Source organism: Gopherus flavomarginatus, chromosome 3 (assembly GCF_025201925.1).
Source record: "Gopherus flavomarginatus isolate rGopFla2 chromosome 3, rGopFla2.mat.asm, whole genome shotgun sequence".
Classification (NCBI taxonomy): Eukaryota; Metazoa; Chordata; order Testudines; family Testudinidae; genus Gopherus; species Gopherus flavomarginatus.
Window position 1 is genome coordinate 200,411,955 of NC_066619.1, and position 12,226 is coordinate 200,424,180.

General features: G+C 38.6%; 1 protein-coding gene across 5 annotated transcripts in view; it reads right to left on the reverse strand.

The window, feature by feature from the left end:
• Nucleotides 1-12,226, reverse strand: part of LRBA (LPS responsive beige-like anchor protein) — a 590,754-nt gene that overhangs the window by 45,210 nt on the left and 533,318 nt on the right. For 4 of the 5 annotated variants that reach the window (XM_050946210.1, XM_050946208.1, XM_050946207.1 and 1 more), the window contains 2 exons: nucleotides 5,297-5,386; nucleotides 1,547-1,739 (listed from right to left, as the gene is read on the reverse strand). In XM_050946210.1, coding sequence (XP_050802167.1) covers nucleotides 1,547-1,739; nucleotides 5,297-5,386 — 283 coding nt within the window. The remainder of the gene's footprint in view (nucleotides 1-1,546; nucleotides 1,740-5,296; nucleotides 5,387-12,226) is intronic. The other variant, XM_050946209.1, reaches the window with a different exon arrangement.

The window sequence follows — 12,226 nt, forward strand, 5'->3', positions numbered from 1 at the left end:
CTGCACAGAGAACACTTCTGAAGTGCCTGACGGTGTATACAATGACAGTGGCTCAGAAACCTGTCTTACTGTGCTGCTGTGCCGTGTCTGGAGAACAGAATATGGAGGTAGCTATCTGCTGGCATTTGTTGCTGGTAAATAGATCACCAACTAGCACGCATATGGAAAAGACAAAGCAACTTCTATAATTTTAGAACATCCACCAGATATTTTTTCCTGAATATGACTGTTGAATTTATGCCTTCTTGTAGAGATTTTTAATCCATTGACTATTGAAAGTATGTTGAAGATCATATAGGGAGGCTGTTGTCATATTCTTTCCATCCAAATTCTGAGAGTATTATCCACAGTTTTCAGTCATGTCTTTGTCAGCTATTTAGACAACATATTTTTTTTTTAGAGCTTCTTAGGTGGATGAAATGGTGCTGGAATAAGGTCAAGAGTTTTCCATTTGGACACTGTTGGTCAGTGATTTACAACAGCTGGAAAAGAGCATTGGGGTCATCTGGCTTTTTTCAAAATGCCATCAAAGAGATGTGGATCCAAATTTCTTTGCAGAAAATCAGTGATGTAGACATTAGCCTAGTCCAAACATTAAAAGATTGTCCTTTATTTAAACTATTTGGCAAGAAACTATATTTTTCTTCACAGAAACCCTCTGACCAGCTAACAATTTACTGCGGTGCCATCAGAAACGAATTGCCTTTTGTGGTTGTGGCTTGAGGCTGCTGTAATTATGGACTGAGGATGGGTCCCCTCAAGGATTAGAAAACACACAAATTCAAAACAGAACTGGCTATATGTTAATGTCCAACAAACTACAAACAGGATCATTAAGATAAGTGGTTATGTTTATGGATATGTTGTTTATTTTTTTATTGACTAAGTCTTTCAAGTGTCTAGTATTTTGGATTTTTTGGGTGTCCAAGTTGCAGGGGATGTGGGCATTCTAAATATTTTCAGTTTTGATTTCTGGTTATGGTTTCCATAACCAACTCAGGAAAGTTTAGAATGCTTCTGTGGAAGCAATACCTTCCAGACATTAGAGAGGTTCCTACTTCCATAATCTGGGCACAGGGCTGAAAAGGAGGTCCAATATGGACAAAAATCTCATCAGGAACAAATGAGGGCTGGCCCAAAGTCATGTTCCTTAGGTACTGACAGCACTACCGTGTGCTTTACAGGTCCTTTGGCCTGAGTAACTGTTAGGAATATATTTAGCCTACTGGATGCTTGCAAATGTTTATGATGATAATGAAGTGGTGACTTGTTGCTTATGTTTTCTTGGATATTGCCCGATGCCTTTGGTAAATAACTCTTTCTCCTGAATAACTTGTTGCTTAGCAAAACTTGAATTGTAGTGTTCAGTTGTACTTTAGAAAGGTCATCTTTGTCTAACTGCATGAGTACAATGTACCAATGGACTGGGTTAGCATTTGCAAACAGAAATTTAAAATATTTCTACTGCCCATTTTGAAACAAAGCCAACTGAAAAATACCACTTGGTGGTGGTGGAAGTTTCTAATGCTAAAATTTATTTACTTACCAGGAAGGTTATGCCACTTGTTCACAGCAAATAGCCTGTTAGCAGTGACTGTGATCACAGCAGGAGTTGCCAGACCAGACTGGGTGTTGGCTGCTACATGAGTGACAGGGGAGTTGGATGGGAACTTCAGGACCATGATAACATCCTGTTGAGCTTGGTCTGTGAACATCAATGGACTCTGCAGGAGGAGATACTGTTGAGTGGGCAAACAAGAACCCAAACACATGGAAAAAGAAAAGATAGGGAGAGGGAAAGAAAGACAGGACAGAACAACAGAAGTAAGACTGAATTAAAATAAGTAAGAACCAATAGCAGCTGCAAGTAAAAGTAAATGGAGTAGCAGTAAACAGGCTAGTGGAAACAACTATTTTGAGAGGACATCCTTCATGTATGCTATTAAGGTAGCAGCACTGCAGAAAAGGGAAAGATCTAAAGTCAATGTTTGCTGCAGGTTCCATTAAAAAGTTTCCAATTGCCTGTCTCTGGCAAATGCATTATCTTCCATATCTACAGAGGTAGCACATCAAGGAAAGCAATTTCAGAGAAGGCCATAACCAAGAAAGTGAGCAATTCTTGCTCCCAGAGACCATCAGAGGCTCCATTTAGCTGGCAGACTAAGATTTTGACAAGCCAAATGGAAAAATAAAAAAGCAAACAAATAAAATATATGGGCATACAGTAAATGCATGCACTGTGTGTATTATGTTGCACAGAAATAAAACTTAAGCAATACACAGACAATTATAACTGTGTTTTTAAGCAAAACATAATTAAATGTAATAATAAAGGAAACATTTATAAAGTGAACAGAATCACACAGACATCACCCTATTATGTTGCAAATACCTTTGCTTCCTACAAAAGCCAAAGAGAGGAAATAAATCTAGATTCTCCGTAGCCCAATCAATATCATAGTTTTGTTTCCAATGTAATTAATTAGAAAGTTTATAACTAAGACCTCCAAGATCACTGAAAATGTTAAAATCAAATATTGATTTTCATAGGTTTGGTAAATCCATGTGATTTGCATGTTAAACAGTTACAGAACTGAGAAAGTAACAGAAGAGGGCCTCATCCTCCCTGATTGAACTAACCTCGTTATCTCTAGACTGATTCTTGCCTGCATATTTATACCTGCCTCTGGAAATTTCCACTACATACGTCTGACGAAGTGGGTATTCACCCACGAAAGCTTATGCTTCAATACGTCTGTTAGTCTATAAGGTGCCACAGGACTCTGTCGCTTTTTACAGAACTTAACAAGTTTGTTTTCACTAATATATGGTGCACCAAAATAAGTAAAAGCTATGATGACAGAGTTATTACTGTACTGTCCACTCTCATCCATATTCCTTTAGTATTTCTTCTTCCCAATAACTAAATTAATATCTTTATAAAAATATACTGATCAGTACACTTGGCTGTTTTCTACCTGCAATGTTCCAGTACATATATGCATATATAAATTTGTATGTAAGTGCATACATTTAATATATATTTATACAGAACTAATAAAAGAAATTAAATACATTTGCATTTTTATTATCACACCTTTTAAAAAAGTTATTAAGAGTACTTAGAAAAACATATTGCACTCTGAATTCCTATTTAGTCTTTGCATAAAGGTGTAAATAAAAGCAACTAATAAGCTACCCAGACACCCTTCTGAACAAGTGGCTAAAAGCCAATCAATATTATGAGTTAATCCTCCCTGGATGCTCATTCAATTAAAGGTGTCAGTAATGCCTCATCTGATGTGGCCTCAATTAAATCCAGCTATCTGATGGTGTGAAAACACAGGGGGATACAGCAACAGCAGCAAAACCAGACATATAGGCAGCCTTCGTGTGACTGCTAATTACTACACCTGGTGTATATTATGGCTTGTGCACTTAACAGCACATGGTGGCTTTAATTTCTGCTGTATTCACACAGACAGAAAAAAAACCAATGAAACTTTAGTGAATAGTACAATGATTACAATGATAAAGCATTCTTACGTGTGATGGAAAAAAGCTCCTCTTCCCCATATAATACACTATAATCCCAATTCCCCCCCCCCCCCCCCATGGAAGACTTACACTGTTTTTTAAATTATTAGAATAACACTTTGTAAAATTATATGTTAATAACCAAAGGAGATCGTAAAGTAAGAATGTGAACCAAAACTTAGTTTCTGTATGTAAAGCTACAGAAGTTAGATATAATTAACTTCATGAAATGTAACTCCTTTCATTAGATGCCCAATATTTACTAGGGACATCATCACATACTATACTCTGATGAAACTGTACAGTCCTTATTACACAAACTGCTTGGTACCACATCAAATTTATTCAGCTAAACCTGTGAGTCAGTGAGAAGGAAGTCAATAGACACAGGCTGGTAGTTCATGGATAAGAAGTTTTAGGTCTGCTAGGCTTCTATTGTACATGGTATGTAAGTAATGATATATTAATTTTAGGGGGGGTTGTGTATTTCATCTAAAAACTCTTTCCACCCAGTGACATTTTTAACCCTAACAACATAAGTTTCAAAGACCCTAAAAGATAGAATTCCCTTGTTTACACTTGTTTTTAAAAACCGTCGACCATCTCTGACCATTAAGAAAATGTAACATATTGCGACTCATGAATTAATAGAATGTTTGGTTCATTCTGTCACAATATAATTTAACACACTTAGTTCTCAATTCTGTGATGATACAGATGAAGTTATTTTAGACCCTGGGGCTCCATATGGCATAAAATGGAAAATAATCAGTCATAAAAAATAATTGTGTTAATAAAATTATATTTACAAATAAGTAGAGGTAAAATAGAAAGCATGTTAATACTCAGTGCCTGGATGTTATCATCCTAGTGTTACTGCAAAACACATTAAAACAAATTCTTCACTATGCAAGTTTCATCTCAAGAATTTCTACTTTTTAGGGGAAAGGTTATGCCTGGGGGAAAGATTAGGGATTCCACCTCCTAAATCCAGAACTCTTAGGGGATCTTCCTAAGGCTGGGTATATTCCCTTGTTTCCAGCTTAACTAGCTCCCACCAGCACAAATACCCAAGGAGATATATATTTCCAGGTACCTCCTTCCCCAAGTACCAGCACCTGGCATTCACCTCAGGAGTTGGTCTACATGATAGCACATAATGGCTCTCAGTCCTTCCCGCTCTCCACCTATAAATCTTCTACACATGGTTCAACTTCTGGAGGCTCTTGTCTTCCTCATAACATTTAGCCTGACTCCACTGGTACAAGCTCCCTTCCATTCAGAGAAAAGAAAAGCAGCATAGGGGCCGTAGATTCTAAGAGCCAGATCCTATAAGGTGCTGAATGCAGTCTGAGAGGTACTGAGACCCCTCATCTCCACTGATATTCAAAGGGAGTTGTGGATGCTTGGCACCTCAGTATAATCTCAGAGGATTGGGCTTGAAATACTGAAACGTTTGGATCTACGAGTTCTAAGACATTAGCAAATTACACTGACAAAGTGTTTTTAGGTAACACTGATAAGTGTCTATATTGTGAATTGGCATAACCTTTCTAGCAATCAATGAATTAATAATAGTCAAGTATTGAGTACAGTAGCAATGACTAACAGTTGTGCTTATAATTCAATGCACAGACTCTTAAATTCCTACACACACACACACATCCCAAAAAGGAAAAAAAAAAATCTCAACATTTAAAGCAACAGTGCAGAAATAAACAAAAGTGAATGGGTCACAAAGAGTTAACATGATACATACCACCTGCATGGCAGAACTTCTTGGAGGATGTGGCTCTATGAGTAGTTGGGAAGGGGTCTGTCCAAAACTTCGTATTTGAGCTTCAACAGCCTGGAAAAGGCACAGGCAGGTTTGCATGTTAAGAGGTGCTAATTACAGGCAATAGAACCATAACTGTCACCTGAAAATGTCATTCCACACTTCTGGCTTTTTTCATGTTGAAAATCAACCCCGTGTGTTCACTGTGGGGCTAAGTGCTTGGCACTGGTACTGAGAATGAGGTAATCATTTTAGGACTGTGGATGCTATTTCCATGAGAAACTGCAAAACCTCTTCCTGCTCAGTGATATTAAACAGAAACTGGCTATTATAATCAGTAACCCTCCTTATTGGCTCCATTTCTCCTTTCTAACACTGGCTTATCCTTCTTACGTCATACTTCAGGAACAAAAGCTAATCTTTTACAGGTACTAAGAAAGCCTCCAACTTTTTGTTTAACTTCAAGCATCCAGTTTCATGTCAATAATTAAGACAACAAAAAGGGTAACATAGCATGTATTTTTTCAGTACATTTTTACAAAAAAGGAAGAAATTAATTGTAGGGTGCATTATACTACTAACAACCAATAAGAATGTAGAGGAGATAGAACTGGAATGCAAAAAAACAGCACAAACTTTAAATAAATTCTACCATATACATTCACCATGAAATATGTTATTTAAATTGCCAGAATCTCTCTCTAGACACCTAATCACATAAACAATCAAAGGAAATGCAACCTCATACTCTGCTATTCTTGTAAGTTAACATTTTGAGATGTAAGAACCCTCTACCACCTGCCTACATCTGTCCATCTAGATTTTCTGTGTTTGTACTACAGGTCTAAAAGAGATTAAGAGATTATGAAAAACCTTAAAGCCTGATTTTCAGAAGCATCCATCCTCTGAAACATCAGGCCCCTTAAAGTGATCCAACAGAGTGCCCCAAAATCGAAGCACCCATAACAATAGTCACCTTTGAATGTTTAGACCATTATGTTTATCCACTTCAATGCCTCTATTTTCTAGTTGCTTCACACAAAGAACCCTGACTGACTTTCACATAAAAGGCTCTTCATGCTTCTACAACTTACCTGGCACTTTGTATTTTTAACCACTGGTTAATATTTCTGTGGTGTGGTAACACCTCCAGTGAATTTTCACTAGCTCATTCATTTCAGATGAGAATAAATTACTACTCAGAGATGACATTGCTCAATGCAGAAACGACAAAAGCAAAAAACAAACGCTATCTGAAGTTCTCGCTGAAGATTTGAGGTTTAATTAGACAGCCATCCTTATAGATAAGAAATGTGCCATTCCAAAAGCATTTGACTTTTCTGATAAGGTAAATTTTTTTTTGATATATTTGAATAAGCTAAAACAAATGTTGCAAATATGATGGGGACAGATTCTGATACCCTTTCTCATTGAGCGCTCCCACTGCAATGATTTCATCTGGACTGCCCAAGGAGTGTCTCAGAATCTGATCCTAAGCGTATTAAAGCTCAATAGCCTAAAAACCTGACTTTTTAAAATACACACACACACACACACACTCTTATGCCAAAAGCCAATGGGCACTATCAAGCCACAACATAATCACAGTCCAAAACCAAATTGACCTATCTGCCAACTGGTGATCAAACACTGCAACATACTAAGCCAGTTAGAGTCTCTACTCTCTAGTGGTTGGATGTGCTACGTTCAAATGTACTCACAAATGCAATGAAAAGTTGGCCCTTTATGGATAGCAGCTCTCTTAGGTGAACCAGAAAGGAAGTGGTAGGGACAGTGCTAAGTAATTCTTGGCTGCAGTTTATTATTTGCATATGAAACTATGTAGGACAAAGCTGTAGAACCTATATGAATAATAATCTCCTTGTAAAAGATAAGGGTCTCAGATATAATGCAAAACAAGTAATTTGTTCTTGAGCCAAAACTTTGTACTCTAACTCTTAGCCAGAAGTGAGCACTAGTTACAGTACAGGCTTCCTAATGGATAAGATGCTTCTGGCCTGTCACTTTCCTATTACATTGTTCCACAACAGACCTACACAAGTTCCGCCCTTTCCCACATCACAGTCCACATGCAAAGAGTGTTGTCACGCCCAACGTTCCTGGTGCATTCTTTAACAACTATCCTCATTATAGGATGGCACCACTACATACCACCCTCCCTGCACAGCATCAAGACTCACAAAACCCCCCAAAGTACTGCAAACAGAAACTAACAAGAAAGAAAATAAAATATCTACTACTAATGCAGCACACTCCACCTACAGCCACCACACACAAGAACACACTGAACAAAACTGCACTAATTCACACCTTTAAAATGTGCTGATCAATGAAAGATCAGTGGTCAAGCACATATTCTCCAGTCAAGACCACATAGCAGTTAAGACTCCCACCTTCACTCAGCAACACGGAAACTCTGTTAGACAACACTGTATATCCACTGTTGACCCACACAATCCTCTCAGGATACTTAGGATATCACACTCCCATAATACAAAAGAGCACTGGCAGGGCAGCCATCCTCTTCCCATCCAGCCTTAAAATACAGAAGAAGATCTCCAGGAGCTGAAAAAATTATTTGAATATATCCACTCAACCTGCATGTCAACAAACAAAAGTCAGACTTACATCCTTCTAATCTACAGACCTCCAAACAAAAGGTTTCCTGTTGAAATGGACAGAGATGCTGATCATTATGATGGTGACCTTGCCAAGGATCATTGCCTAGAAGACCTCAAAAACTACATGCAGCCACACACACACACTTCCCTGAGGCTATGGCCCAAAATCTATCAAACTCCAGGCAATGTCTGGATCATGCATACAACCTGGTACACACTAGACCTGATCTATGGATTAGGAGTTCACAAAGGGATAGCTTTCCTATCCTGAGATAGGCACATTTCCTTCTCCAACCAAAGACAAAATTCCAAATACCCAGAAAGTGCGACAGCCCTGTTAGTTAGATTATGGAGCCACTTAAATCAGGGGTTCTCAAACTGGGGGTTGGGACCCCTCAGGGGGTTGTGAAGCTACTACATGGGGGGTCGTGAGCTGTCAGCCTCCACCCCAAACCCTGCTTTGCCTCCAGCATTTAGAATGGTGTTAAATACATTAAAAAGTGTATTTAATTGATAAGGGGGGGGGTCACATTCAGAGGCTTGCTATGTGAAAGAGGTCACCAGTACAAAAGTTTGAGAAATCCTGACCTAAATTAATATTAAAAAGTCATTCCCTACCAAATAGCCAAGGAGAAAAAGATCTGTTGAAATACTATAACCATACACACAGTACAACAGCCACAGACACACTGACAGCACAAATGAGCTCTTTTCTCCTATTTCTATGTTCTCTGAAGATCTGTGACAAATGAAAAAGGAGGAAAGAAAATTTGGGCACTGATGTGTAAATTGAAGGCAGTAGCAGACAGACTTCAATACAAGAAATGTTTGCACTCCTTTTCCACAATTGTGAGGGAAGGCAAAGAAATGTTTTCTTTTCAAACACCTGCAGCCTTTTAACGACAACTAGGAGAGCTCTTCAGCACAGTGATTCACTTCATAATCCCCGGTTGCCTCCAAAAATCACTCCAGACGCCAGCATCACATGGTCTGAAGAACTGTAAGCTATTGCATAGCATAGATCAACTGAATCCAGGAGGACCTCCCCAAACAACAGGAAATGTATGATGTCAGGACTGGAATCAGTCTTTACTTTTTCCATTCACATAGCAAAAGAGACACTTAAAGTAGTAAAGGGCATTTTAGCCATGAGTTGTAACTCAGACTTCTGCTCCTCGTGGTAAGAGAAGATCATCCAGGATCACATGTAGCCTCTACTGACAGATAATTAATATCTCTTTTGAAGTGGAAAACTTACTACTCATCTTAGAGCATGCAACTGTTTGGACAGTAATGAAGAAGTCATCACCTGACCTTCTGGATCTAGCAAATTACAGCTCAGCATATAACCTCACTTTCCTGGGCAATTTTGATAATGGCTTTAGTCATGCTGATGGATGACTTCCTCTTCTCCACTGACAGTGGGAGGATATGTGTTCTTGCTAAATCTCTCCATGGCATACAGTACTGTGGACAATTAACTATTGTAAATAGAATTTAAGGAAATGATGATAGATAATTTAAAATATTTTCACAGTTATCATTTTAGGATGCTTTAGGACAAAGCTTTCATTGTGAGATATTAGTTATCAAGCTCCCATAATTTATTCATTAAGTAAGATGGAATTTGTGTAGCTAACATGGTGAAACTTTCTCCAAGGCGTCATGTAACTGGAAAGGAACAATCTCTGTTTCAACAATATCTGTTAGTACCACACATTTTTATCTCTGAAGACATGTTGCGTACAACAAAGTAAAAGATAGCATTGTCCAACATTCTGTTTCACTGCTTCTCAAATATCTTAGTAAAATAGTCTTCTGCCCATTAATCTTTTACAACAAATAACTTAGGTATGGTCATAATTGTTCCAGATGCTGTAAATAGTAATAAAGTGAAACAAGTGATACAAATCCTTTACAACAATCCACATGATATGTCTCTCAAACCACTTATTTATATCACAAAGGATTTTTCACATTAATTAGAAAACTATCAATTAATTTATAAACACAAGTATTATGAGCAAATTTTCACCAGTCGGCGGATTCCATTTGTTTATAATGGTAACCATTTGCTATATATGCCCTATCTTTTCTTTTCTCCTCCACCTCTTTCTTTGGCAAAATTGAGAGGAAGAGAGAAGACAAAAACAAATGATGATTTAGCTTGGTTAAAATATAGTTTTTGGCTACTGTTTAACACCAATATTTCCAGTCTCTGGACACATTCCCTAATCTAACTGTGAAAAAAGTTAATTTAATAGTATGCAGTACCCACCAAGTATGGCTGTAAATTATTTTGGGAAGCGGGTGAGGGTTGAACACATGGATATAGTTAAGGTAAAAACAGATGTTTGTTACTTTTCTTTGCAGAAACACTCAGAATCTAAGTCAAAATTGCTTTTTCATGTTTATGTCTGAAAACTATAAAACTGAATATGAGAGAAGGAGGGTGGAGGGGGAAATGGAGGGATACAGAGAAAAAGAGGAAGAATGCAAGAAGCTCTAAAGTTTTAAACTGAAATTATGAAAACGATGAAGGCCCTTCAAATGAAAAGGCAAGTTATAACATTAGATGATCTTCAGATTTAAAGTCCCTAATGGAAACAAGTTAAGAGTTGGGTTTTATCAGTTATAGAGTGCGCACTCAGTTACATAGCAACAAATTGTCTATGAGTCTGACAGCAGAGCATGTCCATGTGAAAATGTGCACCGCATTTTGCATGCACAATTACAATAGTTACACTCCTATTAGTCTTATTATATAATAATGTACTGACAGGCAGAATTGGAGCCCACTTTCTGAAAGTGTGCTTTTATATAGCTAAATGCAAGCATTTTCAGTTACTGCTATGCCAGTAGGATTTAAATGCTGAACGTTTGAAAGAGTAGGTGATATAACATCAAGCATGTGTTAAGTCCAGGAAAAGCTTTGGGTTCATCCTTTCTCTTTCCACCCAGCATTTATGCCCAGGATACAACAGTGCTTGCAAAAGTAATTACTTCGGCTTTTTGCCTCCCTTACCTCATCATTGGATATTCAAAAAGATTTACGCACATGTTCCTCAGTGATTTCTACTGGCTTGAGCAATATGCAACTATGATTGCTTGCTTTTCCTTTTTTCCACCCAAATGTTGCTTAACAGCACTAGAGAACACTGAATATTGGAAAGGTTTCCAATCAGACAGTGAAACTGAGTGCCTAATGGCTGACTGACTAGCTTTGCTCCCCTCTGGGATCATGATTAAAATCAAGCTTTGATAACAGTGATTGAAAAACTATTCTGATCAGATAGTTACTTAAAGGTTCTAAGTTAAGGGTCTCAGTTAAATTCCTCATGTACTACAATCTAGATAATATTAACCACGGTGAACAAGCATGGTTCACAACAATTTGATAAATGTGCTGGAAACAGGCTGAAGATTAAAGAGGAGAATGTCCTTTCCCTTATTAGATCTTAAATCTACCAGATCACAACTGTCAATAATTGGCAGAAATAAGCAGTATATTTGCTGTGTACTGGCCCTGGTGATACACTACACTTGGTCTTTAGTAAAAAATGGATACCTACCTTTTTGTAACTGTTGTTCTTCGAGATGTGTTGTTCACGTCCATTACACATTAGGAGTGCGTGTGCCACATGCACAGACGTCGGAAACTTTTTCCCTTAGCGACTCCTGTAGGGCCAGCAGGGGGGTCCCGCCAGAGTGGTGCCCCGCTCTGGTGCATATATATCCCTGCTGGCCCGACCCTCCCTCAGTTCCTTCTTGCCGGAGACTCTGACAGATGGGAAGGAGGGTGGGAAGTGCAATGGACGTGAAAAACAGTTACGAAAAGGTAGGTAACTGGTTTTTCTTCTTTGAGTGATTGTTCACATCCATTACACATTAGGTGACTCACAAGCTTACCATACAAGGAGGGTAGGAGTCAAGGAACAATTGATTTAAGCACAGCCCTGCCAACTGCTGCATTCTCTCTGGCCTGATGATGGACTGCGTAGTGGGCTGTGAAAGTGTGTACTGACAACCAGGTGGCTGCTTTACAGATCTCCTGGAGCGGAACCTGTGCCAGGAAGGCTGTCGAGGACGCCTAAGCCCTAGTCGAGTGAGCCGTGATAGCCGGGGCTGGCACTTTGGCAAGCTCATAGCATGCGCGGATGCAGTGCACGATCCACGATGATATTCGCTGCACAGAGATAGGGCGGCCCTTCATTCTCTCCACAATGGCAATGAACAACTGTGTTGACTTGCAGAAAGGTTCATTCCAGGT